Raw genomic sequence first — 25,903 nt, forward strand, 5'->3', positions numbered from 1 at the left:
ATACAGCCTGCTGTTCTGCAGCACACTTGCTGTAAGATCTCAGTATCAGACACTAAAAGCCTGGCCTTCGTGAGAGCTCAGTGTTCATTGAGCTCAACACACACATGGACGGGTCTTCACCTTTTCTCAGCACAGGTCCTGAGTTGCAAAAGGGAACAGCCCAAACATTTCCACCTCCGAAGAACTATTTTGTCTTTGAAACTGAACATAATTGCTCAAAACTGCCAGCAGTTCATCCTTCAAGATCAAACTTATAAGGAAAGGTTCAAGAGGAAAGACATAGTTTCTGACACATAGCATTTCTGCTGGGAGAAATATCCAGGTTACTGCAGATGAGGTGCTTTTGTTTCTTTAAATGAGATTTTATGTTTATTCTTTCCCAAACCTATTACAAATAGAAAGAAATACTTTTAGCCACTCTCTTTAAAGCATTTGTGTATCCTGGATCTTAACTGAGAGCTCCTCTGAAACTTCTAGAGTGAGTGTAACAGCCTTGGAGACATTGAGCTAAGTCGTAATATCTTGTTTGGAAATAGTCCTGGCCGAGGTTTGAGAAACAGCATCCTCCATGCAGTCAAACCGCAAAGAAATTCTCGGAAAAGTGTCTGTCTTTGATACAACTCAGGAACCAGCTCTTCCGAAGCCTTCTCCAGAACTGCTGGACAAGAATGAAAAGCCACTGACAAACTTAGACTCTTTCCTTTCAAGATAGGACCTGATAAAGGCAGAACTAGAGTGGCTGCTGAATAAGCCCTTTCATCTACTCAAGGTCTGAAGCTATATGGAAATGGTGACCATCTTCCTAGAGCTGTTGTGATCAGAAACAAAGAGGAAGCAGGGTGGCTAAATGAGAACTTTAAGTTCTTCCTGTTATTCTCTATGGGAGACACTACGCTTTTCTGACATTAAGTGTTGATCAGGCCTATAATTACTTTAATTGCCTTGTGAAACGCAGCTTGCAGCAGTGTGGGCTGTGGCTATACCTTCCAACGGATAGGAAAAAGGTCTCTTCTTTTCAAGGGATCTGCGTTCATTACTTTTCAAAGCATGGGTCTGTGTATTCCCACAGGAGAAGCAAAAAAGAAGCTGATTTGCAGAAATAGGATCTTAAGTACAGTCATAGAATATTTAACTTTCAGGTGCCCAACTGGAATGGGAGGTTGGAAAATGGGTATTACAGCTGAAACTAAAGAACAAGGGCACCCTCACCAAATGATCGTTTCCTGCAGCTACGGTTAATTAAGGGACATCACATTTGCCTGAATAAGGAATGGGGTAGCAGAGTTCTGATGTCACTGGTGTGCAGCAGAGAAAGCAAAGGATGAAAGAGAAAATCCAGTATCTCAGACGCATTGTTCCAACGTTAGTGGTAATTTCTACGCCAGTACTGGTTCTTTCACATTTCTGTACACACTCTTCCACTTCCTCTCTCTTCAAGATAGCAAAACTCTCCTCCAAATAGGGAGCAATTAATAGTCTCTATCGAGCACTGATCCCCAGGAAGAGGTATGGACTGTTAATGGAGATGATCATCTTAAGCCCTGATTTTGGATGCTGAGAGCAGGAAGCAGATGCAATTATGAACTCATACAGGCCGACGGGGGAATCTGGGAGCATGAGGTGGAATCAAAGGAAGGAAGAGAGACACAAAGAGAAAACTCTCAGATCACTCAGGAGATGTGCCTTCAGTGGTCACATGTACAATCTGCACTGAGGGTTTCCTTGCTGAACAATCAAAAATCAACTAGAAAAAAGTCAGGGAACAGTGGAGCTGGCTGATTATCTGCATGTACTAAATGCAAGGGTAAGCTGTGAAGAGCTGCAGAAAGATTTCACGAGGTGGACTAATTAGAAGATGAAATTCAGAATACATGTATGGTAAAATTGAGGCCATGGAAAACAAGTTTACATACCTATTGCTACTCTGCAATGAAAGTGTAAGGAATCGTTAGACAAGGAATAGAGAACAAAACAGACGTGACAGCTCTGCATAACAACTAGACAAAAAAATCACGAAGAAAATCTGTTGAGGACTAGTAACACACAGAAATTGTCTCTGGTAATGACACAGACCCCCGAACCACAGAGAAAGCATGAAATCAGAGGCCAGCTATGCCCTTCTCTATAAGCGTCAGGTCTTCCTCACCAAGCAGCAGAGTGGTTTGAGTGGTGGGACCAGAGCGGTTAGCATTGTAAGCTCACAGTTACCCTCAGAAGCTGGATCTGCTCAGTGACCTCCAGCCAGCAGAATGGTGCAATGCCACCCTTTTCCTAGCAGAAAGAGACTGCTCGTACAGTACGGTTCTCAGGCCACAGCCTGCTTCACCCCTTACACTGAAACAAAGGAAGAGGGAAGAGTGCAAATCTTTCTTTCCCTTCCTTCCAACCATGAGATAGTGACTGATTTTGGGCAAGGACTTTTGTGTCTATGCTGCCAAGAGACAGCACTACCTTCAGACAGGGTTCCACATCAATGGCTTTGCCCAGTCACCTTAACGAGGTCAGCACTTATTGCTCACACGCTCCAAACTGAAATTGAGATTATAGCAATGGTGGAGCACATTTTCTACCCTCCTGTCAGTTAAATGTACAACTAGAAGCAGAGACATTTTGGAGGTGAAACTCTTCCACATGAAGTGCAAAAACTAAGCAAGCACCCTCGTATCTGGTGTGGGACAACAGTGCTGGAGAAAATTTTAAGTTTCAGAAACTAACTTTTGCCAACATAGCTGTGATAATGGTATCTGTAAATACCATTCAGAGACAGTCTTTACTTCCTAAGATTGCACACAAGCCTGGAAATTTTAATTTTTTCTTTATCAGTGTGCTACCTTGTTGACCATCTCGTAATCAATTATTGCTATAAATGTTAGGTGAGCCATATGCCTTAAATGTAGGTGAGAAATGGTAACGTTGTTGGTCAAACAAGTCTTCATACTACTGCAGACAAGACCTTTCACTCCCACCAATTCTATAGGTTTTAAAAGGACATCATAATCTGCCTGCAACTTACTGTGTACAGTAGATCCTCTGGAGTTACAGGACTGATGAAAATGGTACGGAGACACCGCAGGCAAGCTTCAATAAACTTCAAATCTGGTGACAGTAATCCTATAAATATAGAAAAAAACTACTATTCAGTTTCATTATCTTTGCTTATTTGAATACTTTAGGAACATTTAGTAATACAGATCCATACCTTGCAATAAGGCTGGGATAATATGGCAGTCTAGAAGGGATTTGACATTATTCTCTGTACCCATTGCAAGGCTTCCGAGGACCACTGCGCATTCCGTTCTCAGTTCTGTGCTGGAGGTTTCTTGCTGAAGTAAATACAGCAACCTGGAAACAAAATTATTTTTAGAGGAAAAGTCAAATGGAAGAGAACTTTTAAGTCTAGTAAAAAAAAAAAAATAATCTGAATCCTGCTATGTAAAGATGAAGTCCTTAACAGAAAGATGAAGACCAAACAAGAGTGTAAAATGAACACCTTATTCATAAGAACCTTTTCGCACAGTGTGTACACAGGTTTCACTTGCTGTTACGGTAGAAAGATACCACACTGTTTTTTCTAAAAATGTTGTGTCACAGTATTGATATCCGGGATGAGGTCTTTCAGGATACCAGGAAGATCCCAAATTTCAATTAAAGGAAACGAGTCTGCAGTTTGATGTCAACGGAAAAGGGAACCTCATGCATCTTCCCCAACACCTGGGGACATGATTACCGCTATCGTGATGGTTGTTGTCTTTGGCAGTGATTTCTTCTGGGTCACTGTTGCAAAATAATTCCATCATCAAGCACAAGCATGGGGACTGAGAGTAATTTGAACACTGAAATATTATCATATATGAACATAAAGAAAGCCCATAAAAGTTTTATGTGCAGTAAGGCAGCTGAATTGCAGCTAAACAGGATCACTTCAAGCCTAAAACACATCTTGCCAAATGTATACCTTGGGTCTCAAGTCAATTTGGATTCCTTATACAGTATCAAGATACTCAGGAGCCCCTTTGAACATATTTTAGACTACATCAGTAGCACCTGAACCACAGCAGAGGTCACCGAACACTTTCAGGCTAAATTTGAGTCATATAAAGAGCCCAGAGAGCAACCAGATTCCTATCTCGTGTCAGCACAGAAGATCATCAATTTAAGATCCATGGGGTTTACAAGCTTAAATGAAAACTGTTTAACTAAGGGCTCCCACATCACATACAAGTCTGAGCCAAACTGTAACAGGTAAGATGACTTTGACACTGAGATACAATTCTCTCTGCATATGCGACTTACACAGTCACTTTTCTCAATTCCCTGAGCTAAGACAGAAATATTCTCCATTTAGTAACACGCCACTCTGTCTAGTTTGAGAAGTTCTCTCCTAAAGCCAAGCAATAACTGAAGCCTTCTCTAGGAGCAAAAAGGAGCCAAAAGCCAGCATCTACCCCACTGCTGAAGGGGACAGAAACAGTCACCCGGGCAAACAGATCCCTGAACAAAATGCCCCAAAAGCTGACTTCCTAAATCAAAAGCAAGGGAAAAAAATAGCTGGAAATACAGTAGCTAAATACAATGCAGGTACATGGGACTAGAAAAGGCCACCAAGGGAAGTGCAAGCAGCCCCACAACAGGCAGTAACACAGAAAAGTACCTTTAACACACACTCCAAATGTCTCCCACTTACACAAGGCAGAAACTGCTTCTTAGAATCCCTTACATTTAAAACCTGAAGTAAAAGGCCAACAGACATAACTATGGCACGTCACTGGAATAAAGCGATGAGATCAAAGGTCTCTCAATACCTATAAGCAGCACATTCATTAGGTAAAATTCAGACTACCCAGTTTATTTAGATTAAAAATTTTCTGACTATGACTCTGCTAGGAGGTCTGCTTTGCTCTAAATTCGGGTTTGACAGCAGCCAGAAAACAGAGGTATGCTATTATCACCCAGACCACACATGTACCCTTTTTGATTTTGGAAATTAAAAATGAATAAATAAAACATACTCAGGCACTTGTTCACAGTCCACATTTTTAAAGAACATGATGCTCCTGCTTAAGATGGATGCCTTATCTCCACCCTTATCAGCCAGCCATTCGACTTCTACCAAACCTGCAGAAATACTGAAACATGGCTCTGCTAGAACCACCATAACTCACTTTTGTAGAGCTGGAGAGCTTCAGGAGGTACCAAAAGGGGCTTTGAGCAACCCGGTCTAGTGGGAGGTGTCCCTGCCCAGGGCAGAGGGGTTGGAACTAGATGAGCTTTAAGGTCCCTTCCAACGCAAACTATTCTATGAAAAGTGCAGAACAGATACTCTAATATCTTCCCTAAGACATTTTCTTCTAATGTTTATATAGAATACAATTTCTTCCATTTGTCCCTGCACTTCTAAGAGCAATTAACTGATCAAAGCCTCTTTCTCAGATGTCAGTAATGGTATCCAGGCAATTATATCTAAATGAGGTAGGACAGCAAATCCATCCAGAGAGATACTTCAATGAACTCCAGGAAAAACTATGCCTAGAAACCAAAAGTAAGGTCAGCTGGAGGCGTGATGTATTTTGAACAACTGATAGGGATTCATCTAGGAAAACCACGCAATATTCTAGATAAAGTAGAAAACTTTCAAGGGAAGTAGCTGCTGAACAATTGGTAACTACAGTGGCTTAGCAAGGAAGATGAACAGTTCAGACTTTCCTTTCTTTTGAAGATCATTGTGATGGGTGTGGTGCATCAGAGTTGTGCACTAGAAGACAGACTTGCATGATTTAGACCTCATCAATCCGGTCCGAACACAGACCTCACCGTTCGCTAAAAATAACAGGAATTTACTCTTTGACATTCCATCCCACTTATAAGTTGTCACAAAAAAAACCCTCTGAAGTTCTTAAAATACCTGGGAAGGAGATGAAACTCAGCTGTTAGCAAAAGAACATTTTCAGCACTTCAGGCATGTGGAAAAAGAGCTCAGGGTAACGGTTCGAGTAATAGTACCGTGAATCTTAAGATACCTTTTATCAAAGTATATCAATAAATAAGAGCTTTAATTCTATCATGATTATCTGCATATTTATTACTAGTCCCTTTGCAAAACAGATGAATGCACCATTTGCTGGAATAATCATGATTTCTTATTCTACCTTGGAAGATGCTTGTCTCCCAGTTCATTATAAGAAGGCCTGAAAACCATACCATGGAAACACATGCGATGAATATACGGACGAAGGTACCTCTGAGGCGTATTATTTACTGCTGGCTTACAGAATATTGAATAAAACGTTAATGCATGCATAGAGGTTGACCTCTGAAAGCATGGGAAGTCCCAGTGAGCATCAGTCCCAAACTGTAAACTGAATTAAAGTATGAGAATAGATCATGCAAGATAGGAAAACATACAAGTTTTTCAAAAACTGCTCTTAATGCATTTTAAGCGTTACTTTTCAAACAGCTTAACATTTATTTAAATGTATCATTTAAATGTATCATTTTAGTATCATTTTAAAAATACAAAATTTCTGTAAAATATCTGAAGTGACAAATTAAGTAGTTATGGACTCTTAGACAGGACTCAAAAATATGAGCGATTTTTATGATTGACTGGTAAAGAAATGTATCCTAAACTGAGATGTCACAGTCTCACTTCTGGAAGCAACAAGCTAATTCAAAACATCCAAAAGCTGTATCCAAGGGGCCTGGGCTAACTCTACTACCAAGCTAAAAAAAAAAAAAAAAAAAAAAAACAAAAAACAACCAAACAAACAACACCCTAGAAAGCAAAGATAACTACTTCTGAAAAATTTCATACAAAGGAAATAGTGCCTGTCAGGCTTTTTAAAAAAGGCAAGTTGAGATATGCGATGGTGGGACTTAGCTTTGAACTAGACTAAGATGTTCCGACTACTTAAATGTCTGTAAAGGAGACAGTAACACAAACGCTCCACTGACACGGGTTACAGAGCAAAACACCCTTCTACTTCTACAGTATTATGGTGCCGCAAGCAGGGAAATAAGCTGCAAAGAAAGCTTTTCCTGAGACAGGGAGTCTCAGCTTACAGCTCTAGTAGTTTATTTTAATCCTTACACATCTTCACTTACATTAATATTCTACGATTTGTCCTATATATATCACATAACTTGCATCCAATGTCGGAGCACTAGAACATGTAAGAGTAAATAAGGACAACGATCAAATTTTTCCTCACCTTTCCCATTAATGATCAGTTTCATTTGAAAATAATTCTTCCTACTCTACACTGAGCCAGTGCAGCCCGATTCAGCTTTTGAAAACAGGAACACTTTCATTCAGCATGTAACATTGCTAATCTTCTCCCTAGTTCTTACCCCAAGGTGTTACCAGCTCTCTACAGTTATTCAATACCCGCGCTTTTAGAGTGACTTGAAGGATGCTGAAGTTGCTACAGTATGACCTCTCCTTTTGTTACTAGACAAAAATGCCCACATCCAAGTGCATTAGCACTGTCAAATCTGCAGTCTGTATGAGCTAAATTTATTCTGGTTTTCCCCTGCAAGACCACTCCACAAGCCACTTAGCAAAAAATAAATACATCCTTTCTTTGCAGCCACTTACACTAGAACGTGTGGGATCAACGCACAACCCCTGAAGCCCAAGAGAGGTAAATTTGCACTAACAACACTCAAAACTTTTAACTTACACAGTGAATTACACCGATTCAGTTCAGCATTATTTGAAAGCATGATGCAGGCTCAAATACTTTAGAGGATGAGGTCAGCTGCTTTTTGTTTTACAAGAAATGTGTTAATAGGCATTATCTAAAGCAACATCTTCATTCAGTCTTGCTTTAACCATCTTACTACTTTGCTCAAAACTGACAGCTTACGAATGAGTTCATCATTGAACCGTTCATTCCATGTACCTTTATAAACCACTAACATGCAAACTTGATTCTGAGTCTTCCAGAAATTCCTGTGTGTAAAATATTTTTTCTGTGTTAAAACATCAGTGAATCAGACTATGACCCCCATCTGGGAAAACTACTCTTCATTTAGACGGACCAATTTTATAAGGTTTTTGTCTGAGGATGCTAAGCAACCTTAAAACAAAAATTAAGTTATGTTTTGACTTCTATTCACCTGCATTTTGAAATTCTCCATTGTACACAAAATGTCTACACTATATTCCCACTCCATTTGATATCACTGGCCAACAATCAGTATCTGCACATGAAAGAGGATGTTCAGAATACATTTTCAAATACGACTTTTTTTTTTCTTTTTTAAAGATTTGACTCTTACAGCTCCTTAGGAACAGATACCATGAGATATCATAAAGCTACCTTTTAAGTTATGTTTTTGAACTTAAAACTCTAATAAAAATAGACAATTTTAAAGGTATCATTAGAAGTCCAGCTTATATTAACTACTTCCTTTTTGCTAATAGGAAAGGCACAGAGATAGAGGGCTGCACAGCTTTTAAAAACAAAACCAGCTCCAGTACAATTCCACTGACTGCGAATATGTGCCTTGACTCACATGTACTCACAGCTGGGTTAGAAGAATACCTTGTGTTCCAGTTATACATAACCCTCGTGGTGAGGGGTATTCCTCATAAAGAGACATGTAATTATGTAAACAGGCTGACTCCTGACTTGCTTTGAAGAAAAAAGCAAGGACAACCACAGGAGGCCTATTAGGGCCTCTGCTCTCCACCTCTTTCACCACTCTAGAGCAAAGGAAGCCTTTAAAAATACCAACATCGCAGATGAAGCTCCTTCACTTAAGTGCACAAACCACTAGGTCTGGGCAGAGATCCTTACCCTGTGGAGTACAGGACACAGAAAACCCCAATGCAAAGTGCAGCCAGGAACAAGGCATCAGAAAACAACTGTGCCTTGCCCTCGTAAGGATGTCCACGAAGGTTGGACAAAACATCTCATTAATGTGCATGACAGACCTAGGAATATATGTCCAAATGTGCCGTCTAAGTTCTTGAAAGAAAGCTGGTGACATGCCAGAGATCACGAATGTTTCATAAGATGTGCATAACTGATAATTAGTACACTTCTTACTAGCACCACCAGCAGCGGTCACGCAGTACAAGTTGATCTGAACACCTTACAACTGCGTAGTCAGCAGGTCGATTAGGTGGGAACTGAGGATCACAGAACCAGAGCTGGAAGGAATCTGGACAGACCCTCTAGTTACTGACCTTCCTCCAAGGCAGGATCATCAATCGTTAAGTGATTTGAAATTACCATCTTGCTTGTTTTTCAATACTTCCGTTGGTGGAGATCCATCACATTGTCACCATTGGAGCCTTTCAGCACTGCAAGGTGCAGATGTACGTACGTTTCTCTACTACTACGGGCCAGTCTCGCTCTCTCCTATGTCTGTGCTCATCTGCCCCCTTTTTTTAACTCAACAGAACAACACTTGCCTTTTTGTGAAAGTTAGTTTTTCCGCAATTATTGAGCCGAAGCAGTTTTCCGTGCAGTCACACAAACATCAACACAAGACGTGGTACCAGGATACGATCAGAAGCACAGAGGGGGGGTTCTGTGAGATAACGTCTCTCAGAAGAGGAGACCTGTTAAATCAACTTGGCTTTTCACCTGCACCTTTACATATAGAATCATAGAATCTTCATGGTTGGAAAGGACCACACACACACACACAAAAAAAAACAAAAAAAACACAAAAAACCACAAAACCCCAACTGCCTCAGTCAGAGCCACTACCAAAGGCATTTCCATTAGTGTGACAAAGTCCTAATCCCAAAGCAACAGAAAGAGGAGATGCAAGCCATAGAAACTGCAAGTCTAACAACAAAGGTTTTCAGACAAAGGAAGGCAAGAAAGGAGTTGCTACTGAGCACTGAGGGATTAGGGACAAGTTTACTCCAAGAAATACTAATTTCAGAGAAGAAAGATGCCAAACAAAAATACAGACAAAAACTCAAAACCCAGGCATGAAGCTTGAAGGCCCATTTGAAACTAAGTCATCACCTCATCAGATTAGGTTTGAAAAGGAAGGTAGCATTAGGACAACAAGGTGCTAGCATGTTGCAAATTCACCAACCCTTCTCTAAGAAATAAACCCCTGTCTGCAAAAAAACCCAACTCCATCTCATCCCTGTGCTTACACAGCACAAGTGCGTAATGGTCAAAAAAGATCGTAATTATTTTGTGCATCACTAAGCACACCAGGTGTCTCTTTCGGGAAAGAGATACACAACACACTTTCTTCTGCGGTTAAATGACATCTTGTGCCACAACGATTCATATAATGATTACTGACAGACCTATGGCTTTTTGAACAATCAAACCAACCCTTCTTCAGAAATAGTAGCTTCCAGATTTAAAATGTTTTTTGTTCGCCAGAATATCAACTGACCAAGGGAAACTTAACAGATTCCTCACCTTCTGTAAAACGCAATTTCACTAACCTAAAAAGTATCTGAAGTCTAGGGAAAAAAGTTACAAAACCTAAGTCTGATACTCAAAATTGGCATAGGTTTTTTGGAGCTTAAATTATTTATGGCTTTTTTTTTGTTCCTCCCAGCTTGATTTCTGAACACTCTTCATTCCCGTCAGTGGGAAAGATCCTATCACACATATTAAGACAGGTTATCTGGCAGATCAAAGTCCAGTTTATCACCCAAAACACAAAAAATAATAATACTGCCAGCTTCATATCTGTCACTTCACTAACATTTCTAGAGCTGCTCTTTCCCTAGGCCTCAAACTATAGATCTTTCGTCACACGTCTGCAGGAGCGACCACAGGCATGCTTCATCCCCGCTTGCTTACAAATGGTTCACGTTTTATTCTCTAACAAATGGTGGTGCACGGACAAATTGAATGAGATGTCTTCTCCTTCTTCCATGTCATGAAAGTAACTGGCTGCTCCCTTTTCCTCACAGGAAAGCTTATGTGGTGAATCTAGAAATCCCCCAAAGGTGCAGTTCTTCATGTTATTACTGTATTGAATCCTGTGTTTGCATGATTCACCAGAACTGGCAACCCTGCAATATTCGTCATCCTTTATCAAGAAAGACAATCCCCAGCTACTAAGAATTTTTTACCTTTTTAAAATTATTTGTTTAACAAAGAAGCTGAGATAATAAACTTTCAGATACAAAAATAGTCAACAGCAGACATCATTTACCATCAGTCACTCAGATAATAGAGAAAAAAAAAACAACATAGAGGTTAAATATTTCTCATAGCAGTTTCCACCATTCATTGTCCCTTTCCCCTTCACAGTACCAGAAATTTTCCAACAAGAGAACTCTTTTTTGGTGGTTACCTTAAGACTGGAAACTAGAAAACATTCAAAAAATTATCTGCTGTCATTGCTAAATCTAATCGTGTCTGTCTAGTAACCCAGGCTTAGGCTGTAGGGAAAAACTGATTAAATAGTTCAACAGCTTTACTGCCCCGGGTACAAAGAAGAAAAAGTCATGTCAGATCTATACACGTCAACTCCTAATCCATGACTGTGCTGTTCCTTCTTTACCAAAGTTCAGCATCAGGTCCATGCACCAGTGCATACCTCCAAAGGTGGTTCAGAGAACCTCTGTCTAAAACCATGTTGGGATAGCGCTGGGGGGTTCAATACTGCTATGTCTAATCCTAGCCAGGCAGTAATTAAAGAGGTTGGCATGACCGTGTGCCCCAAGCACAACATACATTTGCACAAATACATCTTTCATGCATAATTTCAGCATATAAAGTTAAATTAAGAAATTAAGACTTTCATTGAAACCATACCCTCATTTTTAAGGGACAGTTTCCTTATACTAGCTAATGATGCATTTAGAGCCAAATATTCAGGCAAGTGCTAATACATCCTGTCCGTACAGGAGATGGTTCTGCCAAGCAGATACTTGCATTCCTACAGTTAAAGCATGGCCAGTCCATTAGGAGTAGCATTATAAAAGACACTAATTAAAAGAACTTCTGAAATGAGCGCCTAAATTCAAGGATAACCCCGAGGAAAAACTAGACTTATAAAGGCAGTTCTTCATTAAATCACATTACAGAAGCACAGAATAGATGATGTTGGAAGTGACCTCTAGAGGACAAGTAGTCCAACCCACGGCTCAAAGCAGGATCAGCTGGAGCAGGTTGTGCAATATTCCAGCCATGAGGCCAAGCTTTCCAGGACACAAAATAACAGACATACTTTCTTGGTGTTAAATTAAAGTCGTACTTGCTACATGGACAAGCCTCTTTATTCCTAAATACCCAAAGATAGGGAGCTTGTTGGTTATCTTCTCCGGTAAATGAGTTAACTAAGAATATTACCTGACATTTATCTGAGTAACTCCAAGAAAAGCCGAAAGTAACAGGGTGGTTTTTCACTCCGCAGTCCTGCAACTCTTCTCACAACAGTCACCATCCCAGTAAGAAAGCATTCAATATGTAAGGGTGCTCTTCTGCTAAGCTCCATGCAGGATCAATATTAACATCATGGGTCATTTATGAATTTGTAATACCATTCATTTAAACAAAGAATTGATCAGGATACTTCTGAGCTATGCAAAACCATCCTGCATAAGTTTTATTTTTAATTCTCAAAACAAAAGGAACACACACTCAAACGTTTCAAACACTATCACAGATATGTGTGATTCTACACATACAATTCCTCTACTTACTTATCAGTACGTCAGTTTTAGTTTTTCCAGTATTTGCCAGTCAACACTGCATGCAAAATCTTTTCTTCACAGATACTTTTCTTGTGTTTAATGTAGACGTTAGCCTATATAAAATCCTTTTCCTTAGCTGAGATGTTGGGGTGTAACAGAACCTTCCAGCTAATAGAGATATCTTCTCATCTTATTAGTAAGTTACAGAGTTATCAAAGCAGCAGTTTATTTTTGGCAAACTCTAAAGAATACTACCTGAAAGAATCTGATTATGTTTAACAATAAATTGAAACATAAAATTTTGTGGGTGTCCATGCTGCTGTGCTCACGGCCCTAGAAACAAGTGAAAACCCCAACAAAAACAACTAGTTTTCACTTCCACAAACAGCCTGACAGTATGCTTTGCAGAATTCAAGTTTCAAATGATGGAATAGATAAGAGTTCATCAGCATTCTACATGTCATTTAAAACGTGCTCCAGAGAAATTCAAAAATAAAAACACCCCAACAGTTAAACATAACCCCTAATAAATGCCTTAGGGAAAGGTGAAAATTAACTATATAAAGTTCTTTGAGGTGCACCTACCTAGAGATAGGCCTTTAGCTTTGGGAAGTACACTACCACGTTACAGCTCCAAACAACTGACTTTACGCCTCAAGACTCTGGAGAACAATCAGCTGGAAGTTAGAAAATCATTTTTGGTAAGTGACAAGAATGATTTAGTGCTTTTGTTAAAGGTCTTGGATGGTTAGGTTTAAGATTTGATTTAAAAAAACTCTGTATTCATTTTGCAGCAAAAGAATAACTAAAGCTCTCAATGAGAGCCTGGCTCTGAAGTGGATTAGACTTTAAATTCCCAGTTATGATTAGATAAGCAATAACTTGATTCAGCTAACATTTTTGATAAATTAGCAGAGGTCAGAGCTTTAACAGGTAACCATGATGTACAGGAAGACACAGCTATGCTCTGCTGACTGGAATTTAACATGGCCTTCTCTACGCTCTGCCATCCACCAGATGAAGGAAGAGAGGAAACGTGTCACAGGCTTGAAAGGCCCCATCGTTGACTGGATTACCAACCACCTAATACCATTATCTTTCAGGGTACCAAGAAAGTGGTCCACAGACTTGCAAAACAGAGTTATCAAGAACCTACTTGTGTTCATTTCATTACATGTTTTTCTTTTCCAATTCCACCTCTGTAAGCCAGAGGCTTTTGACTGTTTACTGCAGAATTCAGAAAGAGTTTAAGAGCAACAAGTTTTCTCCACAACAGAACCTAAACTACTCACTAATTCGGTGGCCTTAAGAAGTACCTGATGTGTCGTTTGTGGGAAAGTTTATAAAGGAGGCCCCAAGGTACCACAGAGCAGGGAGGGAAAGACTACTTAGTTTCTGAGTTGTGTCAAAGAACGTCAAGGTATCTGGGTGGTCCTGGCAACCATTGAAGTGAGTCTTTAGTTCCCCTATGCCTTAGGTGTTATTAAGTGGCAATGAGCATGATGACAATATGATTGTCAACCTGGACTCTACAGTAAACAAGCGTTTTTCTAGCCTCTATGACAAACTTCACCAGAAAGGGGCTTCAATTATAACTCAGAGGACTGGGAGCCAGCAGCACTACAGACTGACTGTCACTAAACAAACACTGTTTCATTAGCCAGAAGTCCTACCAAGATGACTTAGAAAAGAACAGTTTACATTTGAACTGAGGACTCAATCATTTTACTGAGACTTAGGAAGTAAGAGCAACTGACAAAAAGCCTTAAACACTGAACTTGGACTCTGAAGAGGTGTCTGACATTGATAGGCACAAGAGCTGCAGTATTTGTTCTAATAAAACTGTCATGTGAAGGGGCACACTGATAACTAGTATGGCCTTCCTCATTTTCTGCTATCTCTTGTGTGGGGTAGAAGGAAAAAAAAAAAAAAAAAAAACAGAAAATTGAAGGACAGTACAAGTAGTAAACCATTTTTAGGCCAGGCTGACTTTTTGTTTTAAGTTGGCCTGCCACTGAAGGAACTCGATATTATGGCATTAAAATACCTTTTTCCCCCCTGAACTCTAGAAATTTTATTTTCTGGGACTGCTAATAGAAAGTAACAGTTTCAAAAAGTAAAATTTCTGCAGTCCTGAGAGAGGTGCCCAAGGCCAGCATTTCATGACAATATAAAGGAATAACTCTAATTCTGTAGAGAGGAAGAGATATAAAAAATCATTTCTTAAGAAACAAAATCCACATACAGGCTGGCTACATTTATATTCTCAACATCTAGGACTGTGTTTGTGTACATGTTTGTAAGGTCCTTAACACTTCTTAGTTCTTAAGTCCAGACATGGCAATTCTGCAAGCTTTCTTCAATGAACTTTGGGTTTTTTAGCACCCTCTTCAGAACAAATGGTCAAGAAGTGACCATAGGTCAGACTGAACTTCAAAGGGACAAAAAAAAATTCACTTAAGGTACAAATATATCTCCCTTTCTAAAGATGACACCACTAAGCAAGTCAGCTCGCAGATGTAGGAGGCCACTGGCCTAGAAATGACGGTGATTCAGCCATTCTTCCCCAGCATTTTCTTCCTGTACGGAGACCTTTGAAGGACTTTGCCTTTCTTTCCAACCAAGCAGCAGTCTAATATTTTAAAATAATAGGGTTACTTTATACCTAACCAGTAGTACTTGGCCCAATTTCAAACAAAAAATACTTCCTAGACTTGTTTCCAAACCTCCTATGAGTCTGTTCTAATATTTGAACATACTGTTTTCTCTTCCACTAAGTGACAGAAATCTGAAGGGGTTCTTTGGGTCTAAAGGGTCTCCTCTGAGACCTTGCTGAAGAAATACTTATGGAAGAAGAGAGAGGCAAGAAATGAGTAAACAAGACGTTGAACCACAGGACAAAGCATCAGAAGAATTCTTACAATCCCCATGCCATTACAGAAGAGAACCAACTTCCCCTGGGAGACTGCAATCTAACTCTGTGAAAAGAAAACTGTTCTCCTCATTAACTTTGCAGAGGAGATTCAAAATGAAGAACGCTAGCTTGCTTACTACTATTCAGAGAAATGTTTGACTTTGCAGATTGGAATTCCAAATGTTTCAATACTCCAACGGCTTCAGTGGCCATTTCATTAATTAGAAGGCATGTCAAAAAAGCCAATGAATTCCCACCACCTTGTTAAGAGAGAAAAACAGAAGTAGTTCTCCAATCCAAATGGTATATAATTTAAGTCTGTCACACCTTGAGGAAATTTTAACACCTTCAGAAAGGCACTGGGGGGGTAGATTACGCCACATAAATTTTAGCCAGTGAGAGTCATCTTTTCTCACAATAACCCAGCCAATTACCTCCATCTATACCTCTAGTCTGAAAAGCCTTGACATTAGATTTCCTGTGATTTGAGAATAAATTGTACTGAAGCGAGGACAAACGTGACAGTTTACCTTTTAATATTTTCAAAACCCAGTCATTTATTTGCAGTTATAGGTTAACCATAAAATTTACTTGGACAGCCAGAAGGCATTAACAACAGAAAAAAAAAAACCCAAACCCACACTTTCGGATTTTCATTACTGGGCACAGAAGAAGTAACAATAGAAAGCAGGATAACTGAAGGAACATGAAGTCTTACAAAACATAAGAACAGGCAGGTTCTAGATTTGGAAGTTGGAGATCATCTGTCGCTTTTAAAATGGGAACCACAAGAATCAACAGTAGTTGCAAGAATCCCTTGGGGCCTCTTGCTGAAAAAAAATCCTTTAACTTTGCATAATCTTCAACAAATGTCCACTTCGATCTTTTCATCTCATATGAAGTCTTCTCTTCACCTGTTTATATTTGGTCAAAATGGAAGATAATTCAGCAGGTTTTGTAGAGGGACTTTCCCCAACAGCTAATCCCTAGAGAATTTAAAGGACTAGCTTTGACTCAATCCATAAATGAGAAGATATTCCCTGTAAATGAAAGACATTTTTTGACAAGCCAGAAGCAGCTTTCTCAAGCAGGCCAGTTTGGGACCTAGTTGCCATTTAAGCAAAAGGATCAGAGGTGGGTCCCATACTGCTAGCACAAGATTAATGCAGCGCTCAATGTTTTCCTTCTCCATTGCTGCAAATCATGGCTGAAAGCAAGCTGGAGGAGAAGAGGGGTGAAATGAAAGCTGTAGTGAGCAATCCAGTAGCTAAAGTTACCTGTTAAATTTGTACTAGTGGAATCAGGATCCAGAAAATGTTAACATCAGCTGAAGCAATAACTCAGCAATAAAGTATGATCAATGGTTTTTAATCCTCTGAAGCAGGTGGAGAAGACAAGCAAATTATCTCAGATGTTTTTTAATATTTTAAAATTATATTTTTAACATAACCTTACACATTTTCACTTCTGAACTCACCAGGCAATTGGGTCAAGAACCGTATAAAGATACAACCACTTTCATCCATCATTAGTATCAATGTCAGAAATTAGATTTCATTCCTGAGCTGATAAAGTTTAATTAAAAAAAAAATCACCAAGACTACTTTAGAGAATTCTATGAAATTCTAAATTAAAAGCATTACTCAACATCCTGTTCTGTAATACATGAGTTTAACAGATATTTCAAGTCTCTCTCAGTTACATTAAAGAAAGTATGCAGTCAACTACAATCAAAGTTAAAACAAAAAAGTGCCTGTGATCTAAGGATCATTATTCCAGACCTGTTGTGAATCAGTGAAAAGGAGAGTAGCAAAGGACATACCTTGGAACTGCTCCCAAAACAATCAAGTTGGCTTTTTGTTTGTTGTTTCCAATTACAGCATTTTTCATATCTCTGTAAATCCAGAAAGAAAAACAAACCCTGGTAAATGATGCTGAGGTACTGAGGGCTTAATCTATAGAATTTACTATTTCCATGAAGGCTTATCAAGTAGTCTTCCACATGTCCATGCTGCACCTACAGGACTGAATAGTGCTTCAGGGCACAGTTTCCACAGCTCACAGATAAATATCCCAGAGCTCTGGGATTCCATTACATCCCAGCTTATGCAAGTAACAAAAACCCAGACTCTCTCACATGCACACCAGACATGAAGAAGTCTCATTATTGAGAAAAACTAGATATACTGACTCTTTGTGCCCATATATTCACTAAACTTCGAAAAGAAAAAAAACCACTATTGTTTGGGACATCAAATGTTGGTAATTTAAAGTATTAACTGAATATTCCACTGGGTGCAGGAAAGGACAAGCTGGGGGGGGTGGGGTGGGGTGGGGGGGTGGGAAGAAAAGGGGAAAAAAAAGTAACAGGGAACTATCACCAGTCTCCAGAGACCAGGCTTTCACTCTCCTCTTCACCACAGGCTTCCTTTTGTGAATTTCAGCAGGACACCTAAACATCTGTATGTCAAAATCCCAGGAGTAAAGTGGAAACAGAAGTATTTTCCTGTCTGAGAGTTGCTGCAAGGTTAAAGGCATTCACACTATGCTACAGAAACAAGGGAAGCATTCTGGAAAGAGGATACTGGTTGCACACACTAAGTCCTATGAAAGTGTGTGGTTTGCAACCTTGTTGTTCAGAAAATTGCTAGTGTATTCTAAACACCATCACCACCTTTTTAAGATTTTTTTTCTTCATACGAACATATTGAACATACATGAACATCCAGAGAATCTGGCAGAAAGCTAGCAAATTATGACCAGTTTCAGAAAATCAAGATGACACATTTCTAGGAAACCTCCTTGTTGTAGGGACCTTCATAAGAGCAGAGTACAAAAGGAGTCCAAATTCAGATAATTATCAGCAAAAAAAACAAAACTAGATTGATTGTAGTGTTAGTAGTTGCAAAATTGATAAATTAATCACTGGCTAACTATCTCCATAATTAATTCAAATTATTTGGGAGCTTTAGAGGTTGCTTTAAGTTAGCATATTTTCTTGCCACTATTATCGCTCTTTTACCTGTTATCTGCAAGATTTAGGGGATTTAGAATAGCTCTGTTCTTTCAGATCCACCCTGGCCTTCATGAACACTACATGGTCTTTACATACCCACTGAATGTGCAAATTCCACTGCAATAAGCAGCTGTTAAACTCACTTCTTTAGAGGTACAAAAAACTTCTTAGCCAAGGCAGGCAATATCTGGACTGGCATAAACAGAACCTTTATAAACTTCAATTAGCAGACGGTAATTGCCTGTTCTTCCTGAAGTATTTCACCATGTGACTCACTCTCCCGTTGCACACAGTTATCCAGCCTCAGACAGACGAGTGCTCTAGGAATGTTAAGCAAATGGAGGCTGGCTAACTTCTCCAGTTTGGCTAGTGATCTTGGAGCTCCAACCTCAAGCAGTCCTAAAAGACGCTGAGCGTCGAACTGCAGTTCTGTGTATCTCTTAACACAGGCAGAGTCAGGAAACCACTTGCCTTGTCAAGCGAGCCATTACTTAACAGGAATCTGCCTACCCAGCACACAGTTTTACACAGCTGAGTATCAGCAGAAAATGCTGGATCTTTCTGCTATATCTCCCGTAAGTTTGATAACTTTACACCACAAGCCAGAAGGTAGAAGAGTGAGAGCAAGATCAGAAAACAGGCTAAGCTGAAAGCCCAAGAAAATTTAAGGAATGGACTTGAAGATTCCACTAACCTCAGAAACAGTACTTTAGTGGTTTCTATGCTGAATGCTTTATATGAAAGCATCCCAGTCATTTTTAAAGGTTTTTAAAATACAAGAGTCAGTCCAAAACAGTGGCAGAAGCAATGATCAGATGTCTCACAGGAATGGAAACTGTACCAACAGATGTGCTAGGTTCAGGTACTAAACTGCTCAGGCCACTCTAGGACTTCTCACAAGGCTACCTCTCCCTGTTCTCCTTAGGCACCAGCTCTCAAACTCATCAGAAAGGCTGTAGCATATCACATATCTGTGAAGGCGTCTTGAGAAGCTAAAGAGGGGGCTCTTGCCAGGCACTCTGAAGAATTAACAAAGAGATTTTGGTGACATTTTAATGCTCTGCTCAGGTGATTTTACATATTATTTTGTGTTTAACAAACAAAACAAAACATGCCAACAACAAACTTTTCTGACTCCTGCACCAACTCCACAACAGAATGGCTTGCTAACCTTATAACCACTCAATATATAATAAGTACTGCCTATCAGAATTTGATTTAGAGTCCCTTTCAGAAATGGCAAGAATATGGCCAAGTTCAATAATGCTCAAATTGAGAGGTTTAGGGAGGTCATGGTCCTGATGTGTAAATGGTTCAGATGAGCTTCTCCATCCTGGTTCATACAGTTCCTCAGAAAGGTCACGGCAGATACACAAGAAACATCACAAGCTTGAGACTTCTGATAAATCCAACACATGTACATTCGATCACTTCAACTTGCAAGCAAGTAAAATACCTTCAAATTGGTAAGGTGACCAAAAACTGTCAGAGATAGGACTCAGCAAAGATCACCATGTTTGTGTGCATTATGCCTGGGCACTCCCAAGTTCCATGCCACGCTTACCTCTTCAAATTTGCCACTTACAGAAATGAACTTATTCAATACACAGGAAGCAGGTGGATATGGAAACCAAGACTATCCTTAAAATGCCATAATCCAATGTTGAATAATAGTAGACTTTTTTTTTCCCCCGTAATAATTACATGATTCCATGTTACATTTTATGGAGATTTTCCTGATCAGGAAGCCAATCTCCTTAAGAAGTAAAGAAGTACTATGTGCTGTGCTAGTCTACCAGGTCCTTGGTGAATCATGAACCTTGGAAAAAACGAGGGCAACTCCCTTATTTGAAAACATCATCTCCAGCAAGTTTGAGCTTGACTGATTTCAGATCCAAGATGACATCAGATTCATCCAAGGAGACAAAGCAGTAAAGATCTCTATCTTCTACAAGACGTAACAAAGAAGCCTCAGAAATTTGTAGTCCAAAACTGGATACCCACTTTATTTCCGAATGTCACGCACACTGCTCCAATTGCCTACTGTGAAAAGGAGTCCTTGGAAAGGAGGAAGAAGGAAACAGCAGCAAAAACACAATCACAAAGAGATGAGAACTTCAAAGAACAACTAGTCTATGGTGATTCTAGGCCTAATCCATGAGAAGACCATGACTCAGAGGAGGGAGATAACAGGCTTTATTCCAATAATCATCTCCCAGCTCTCAGGTAGGTTATCAACCAGGCTGGCACAGTGCCAGCAGCTTCAGAAGAAAAATGCAGATCTTATACAAGTACTTATCACATTCCAGCACTACTTAGAGTTTCTCAGCCTCATGAAGGTAGCTTTCTATAGAGCCAAAAGACAAACCATGGAGCTTTCCAATGACAGAGGTCTTAAGATGCATTTGAGTTTGGTTGTTTTTTGTTTTTCTTTTTTTTTTTTTTTTATTCCTGGGTATTAAATCTTACAGTTTAAATTCAAAGCCATTTAACAAAATTACACGAATTACAGTAATTTTAATGCATAGACTTAAAATCCGATGGCTGATATTTATGCCTACATTTACTAAAATGCAATAAAGTAATTTATGTGAAAAACTGTCAAGCAGGATAATACAGGCTGCCAACAATAAAATACAGCAAAGAGATCCTAGCCAAGCGCTTGCAAATATTGCTCCCTGAAGTGCTAAACCAGCTTTCTCCGTCTCCTGTTGCTTCTTAAAGAAATAAGAATATGGTTCTATCAGTTCAATCTTGTGACCACTCACTTTTAAGTTATGAAACTAACTAGAGACTGAAAAAGCAGAAAGACTTATTTTCTTTACCAGCTGAGGCTTATCAGGTCTAACAAGCTTTTGGAACACAGCAATCCATAAGCAATCGGTTCAATTAATTAGTTATAAATAAAGTGCAATGCATGCTGGTTTCATAAGTTTTCATTAGCACAGTATGAGTGTTTAAAATAAAATATTTTAGGAGTACATTAAACTCATTTTTAAAAAAATAAATCTAATTTCCGCCCACATGCAGCTTGAGAAGAGTTACAAGAGGAACTAATCCGTCAATTGAGTATGAAGTTAATGTTTTTATTCTGATGCTCAGTATGTAATTGCTTAAAGGCACAAGATACAGCCCACTTCAGGTAAGCAAGAAGCAATATTAAATATAACAATGTGCAAGTAAAATATGCCCTTTAAGTTGTAGTGATTCCTACCTAATAAAAATGAGTATTATGAAATGTCTTAAGTCCTGAGAAAATTAACATTCTAATCTGTCAATGTGAATTATTATTGCAGAAGCAACGTAACGTGCTGAACTTTGTCCTAAGCAGAAATTACTGAAGTTCCACATCTTCATGAAGTTGACTAAGTTTGGGACTCCTCCCACAAAACCACCAGAAGTGTCCGGTAGTTGGTGCACAGTTATCTGAACTGGTGTGAGCTAACTTCCCAGCTGAGAAAGAACAGACTCTGAAGTATTCCTAGCAAGCCCCAGTACCCACATTTCTTCTGCAAAAGATAGCAGCTTTCGTGAGAAAGCAACACGATACACGGGCTCCTCAGTAAGAATTTTTTTTTTTACCTACGTTTTTAAATACCATAAATCAAGAATAAACAGAAGAAATCTTAAAATTCTGATAGAAGCCCTGGGGCTTTCCTATGTCACCTTCTAGCAAAGCAACACAAAAGATCTTGAAACAAGCTAGAGAGACTTGATGAGGAAGCAGCAATAGGAACTACACAGAAGAAGAGGAAATAACAGCTTGCATGGTATTGTCTCAGCTTACGTCTTTTGAAAACAGAGTGGGTATCCATGTTTAAGAGGTTCCTAGACAGAGAAGGATATCAAACATGAGATGAACAATCACAGAAGGAAAAGTATTCCTAGACACTTCAAGCCAACGCTTTCACTTTTAGTATGAAATAGTTACAAGAGATTGCGAGACAATTACGCACACAGAGGAAGCATCCAAAACAACGCATCGTCAGACCAGATTTATCTACCAGAGACTGACCAAAATTACAAACAATAGAATGACGCAAAGCATCATTCTGAAAAGGTTTACAAAATGCAAATATCTAAAAAGCTGAGGTATTGGTAGCTGATACAAGAACACAGCTCAAATAAAAATCTGGACTGGAGTCAGAAGTTAATTGTGCAGCTAAAGTTTGACAATTACACTTTCTATAGCTTTTGCCTCCTCTTCCTTCTTCCCACTCTCCCCTTTTTATGGACAGATGTGAAACAATCAACAAATGGAATTCATGACAAACTTTGCATGTTAAAATATTTCCATCGTTATTCTGACAGAATTAATTTCTAAAATGGGCACTACTATGGCTTGAATATCTGTTAATTACCCAATGAGTTGTTTTCTCCCCCTTTAGCAGGGAGCATGTTTGTACTAACATGATTACTAGTCCAACCAAGTGAATAAAATGTTAAAAACCCCTGCCAACTCGAGCAAACCACAGAAGTCATAAATCAGCTTATTTTTACAGTTAATCATCAGGTTGGGAAGAAAAGTTAAGATTTCTAATCCCATTCAAAAAATATCAGCTGATGCAGAGAAAAATATGATTTTATAGGAAAGAACAAAGTAGTACATAGAGACACTGTTACTCAGCTTGTTTAACACTTAGAAACTGTTACACAATTAACATACAGCGCAAACTAAACAAACTCAACACTTGGATAAGGAAACCCCAAATCCAGTTATTCCCAATCTTAATTCTGTACTCTCAGACACCGCATAACATCCAAGTGCTGTAGAAAAATAGCATATGGCTATAATTACAGCAATGCAGAACAGAAGAATTTAACATACACAATGCTAAAAGTGATCGTTTAATCCATCTTCTCCATATCACAACGCCACAGAAACCACTTGAACTCCTATCTGAAGTATTCTTTTTGGAGAGGTAACTTACCTTGTCATAAATTTGCTTGCCAAGGGAAAGTCTACCAAATAGAAAGGTAAGATGTTTCAATGATCCATACCTGCAGTCAGAAATATTTATACCTTATTCCCACCCTGAATCTATCCCAGTTCCCAGTACTTATTTTGCTCTATGTGTGGTGTCACAGACTGCAGAAACCTCTCATATCAAATCTTTACTTACATGTAAGAGCTTACATCAGTTATTTCACACGCTAGCTTTCTATATCAAGCTTAACAACTGAAGCTCCCCATGTCTTTAACTGCAGTTTCAACTCAAGTTCCTTTCAAATCTCCAGGCTGACTGACAAAAGAGGAGATGCTGCTTTTCCCAGCTCTCTCTCGCTCAAGCATGTTTTATTGCCTCACCCTTTGCACTGAGTCTGGAAGTCATGCTACAAGTTGCATGAGATCACTGATCAATAGAAAAATTGCCAACTCAACCTTAAGAATGATGTAGCTCAAATTTAAAAGGCTTGAAGTCAGTGGAGGATGGGAATTTAGCTAGCATTTATTATGTAAACTTCTTAAACTAAAAAAACCCACCAAAACCACACAAACCATAGCTAGAGCTCTGTATTATCAGAATGTCAATTTGAGCATCAATGTCTGCTATTTAAATAAACTAGGTCTTAACAGCAAAGAATAATCCAAAGAGAAGTGTGGGGAAAACAGCTGCAGTTCAGCAGAACTCTGGGAAACTGAGAGACCTCCTGCTCTGTAACATCAGATCAGCAAAATACTTTTTTCACAGCTATCCCAAAACAACCAAACCACACGAAAAGAAGAGCCTTCACCACTGTTGCTTCAGATGAATGACCCAAACTATCAAATATAAGTAACTGTGTTACTTTTTTTTTTTTTAATTGTCTCTATCTCCCCCCAGGGATATTTCCCTCCCAGGATAAGGAGTGCCTTCTGCATTTAGCAGTATATCCCACAGTTGAAGCAAATATTACATGAAATTTCATTAAGCAGAGAGGCATCTTGTAACACTGCATTTTTCTAGCACTATTTTTCATTGACTGTCTCTTGATTTAAAGTTATTTTAGTCCATTATACCATTTTAAGCCCACCACTGATTATCGAAGGAATGTTATCCACCACAAGGCATTCACATAGAGAACTCTTAAGTTTCATTCAGTCCAGGAAAATACCGTAAAATGGCCTTCCAGCACCTGCTTAGCTGTTCTCACATGTGAGCTCATAATATTATACGGCACTGTCCATTTCACCTTAGGCCAGCAATCACTGAAGGATCACCAAAATTTGTTAATCTGACATAGCTAGTACCCATGAGATTATAATAATCTAGAGTCTTTCCAACATGAAAGTACAGCCTCAGATTTTTACCTCCAAACAGTTATCAGCTAAGATGATATACTGGCCTCCATATGCTTTAGTCATACCTAAACTTCTTTTTTCAAATGGGTTTTAGTAAGTTCTCGCTAGGACAGAAACCCCATAGTTTATCTACATCTAAAACTCCCTCATTCTACATATGGGGGAGTTACTGGACATTTCAGACAATGCATGTTTGACATATGTTTTAGCAAGTGATTTTGCCATCTAGCCTTCCTGCTGCTTTACAATTCCCAAAGAAAAAGTGAAAATAAAAAAAACCTCAACACATTTAAATTATCCGTTCAGCACCAGCAATACAGCGTACATACTGAAATAATTTTCATTATCCGTGAGACAAATTAATAGGTAAACAGAGTCCTGTCCTTTGAAAGTTATAAGAAATGCAAACCCTTTACTGGGAGCTAGCCTAAAAGTATATAGTCCCACACTGCAAACTGAAAATGAGCTTGTTTTGGAAAGTGAGCAAACTCAATTTTTTTTAATGCTTATTCCAATCAATTTGAACTGGCAGCTTAGAACCAAAAAGTCAAGTTCCACATACTAAGAATCACAAACTCAGTAGCATTGCTGATTTTGTGGCACACATGCCTGAGGCCCAACCTCTAGTTCAGGCTTAATAACATCCCCCACACCCCCAAGGGGCACAATGACTATCTCTCGCTCACCTACCTGCTACATTTTCATTTTGCCCTCCCTTACAGGCAACCACCTCTCCTTTGCATTTGCCTAACAGATTAACAAGGTTAAACTCTGAAGAACTTCAGAGCATTCAACTGTGCTCAGCTTGAAGTTTGCCACTTCTATCTCAGACCCCAAGATTTTTGTGACCAATGCTCACTTGATTTTCTCCAGCTACATCAACTAGTCTGACAGAAGTCGTTTCTGCTCTCTCATCCTACTTACAGCCTGAAATCATCACACCAATAGCATCACTACTCTGGGGCTGGCATCAAGAGAGGGATTTTGGAGAAAAGTGCCTTCATGCCCTTTTGAAAGGCAGCACTGAAACAGATTCATTAATCATCAACCCTC

At 39.2% G+C, this 25,903-nt stretch overlaps 1 protein-coding gene across 13 annotated transcripts in view; it reads right to left on the reverse strand.

Moving 5' to 3' along the window:
• The window catches only part of ARMC8 (armadillo repeat containing 8), a 73,035-nt gene that overhangs the window by 39,195 nt on the left and 7,937 nt on the right, over positions 1-25,903 (reverse strand). For 10 of the 13 annotated variants that reach the window (XM_063340060.1, XM_063340052.1, XM_063340054.1 and 7 more), the window contains 3 exons: positions 17,374-17,445; positions 3,200-3,342; positions 3,014-3,111 (listed from right to left, as the gene is read on the reverse strand). In XM_063340060.1, coding sequence (XP_063196130.1) covers positions 3,014-3,111; positions 3,200-3,342; positions 17,374-17,445 — 313 coding nt within the window. Of the gene's footprint in view, positions 1-3,013; positions 3,112-3,199; positions 3,343-13,222; positions 13,242-17,373; positions 17,446-25,903 lie in introns of those variants that run through there. The other 3 variants (XM_063340053.1, XM_063340061.1, XM_063340063.1) reach the window with 2 other exon arrangements.

This window comes from Chroicocephalus ridibundus, chromosome 6 (genome assembly GCF_963924245.1).
Source record: "Chroicocephalus ridibundus chromosome 6, bChrRid1.1, whole genome shotgun sequence".
In the NCBI taxonomy this organism is placed as follows: domain Eukaryota; kingdom Metazoa; phylum Chordata; class Aves; order Charadriiformes; family Laridae; genus Chroicocephalus; species Chroicocephalus ridibundus.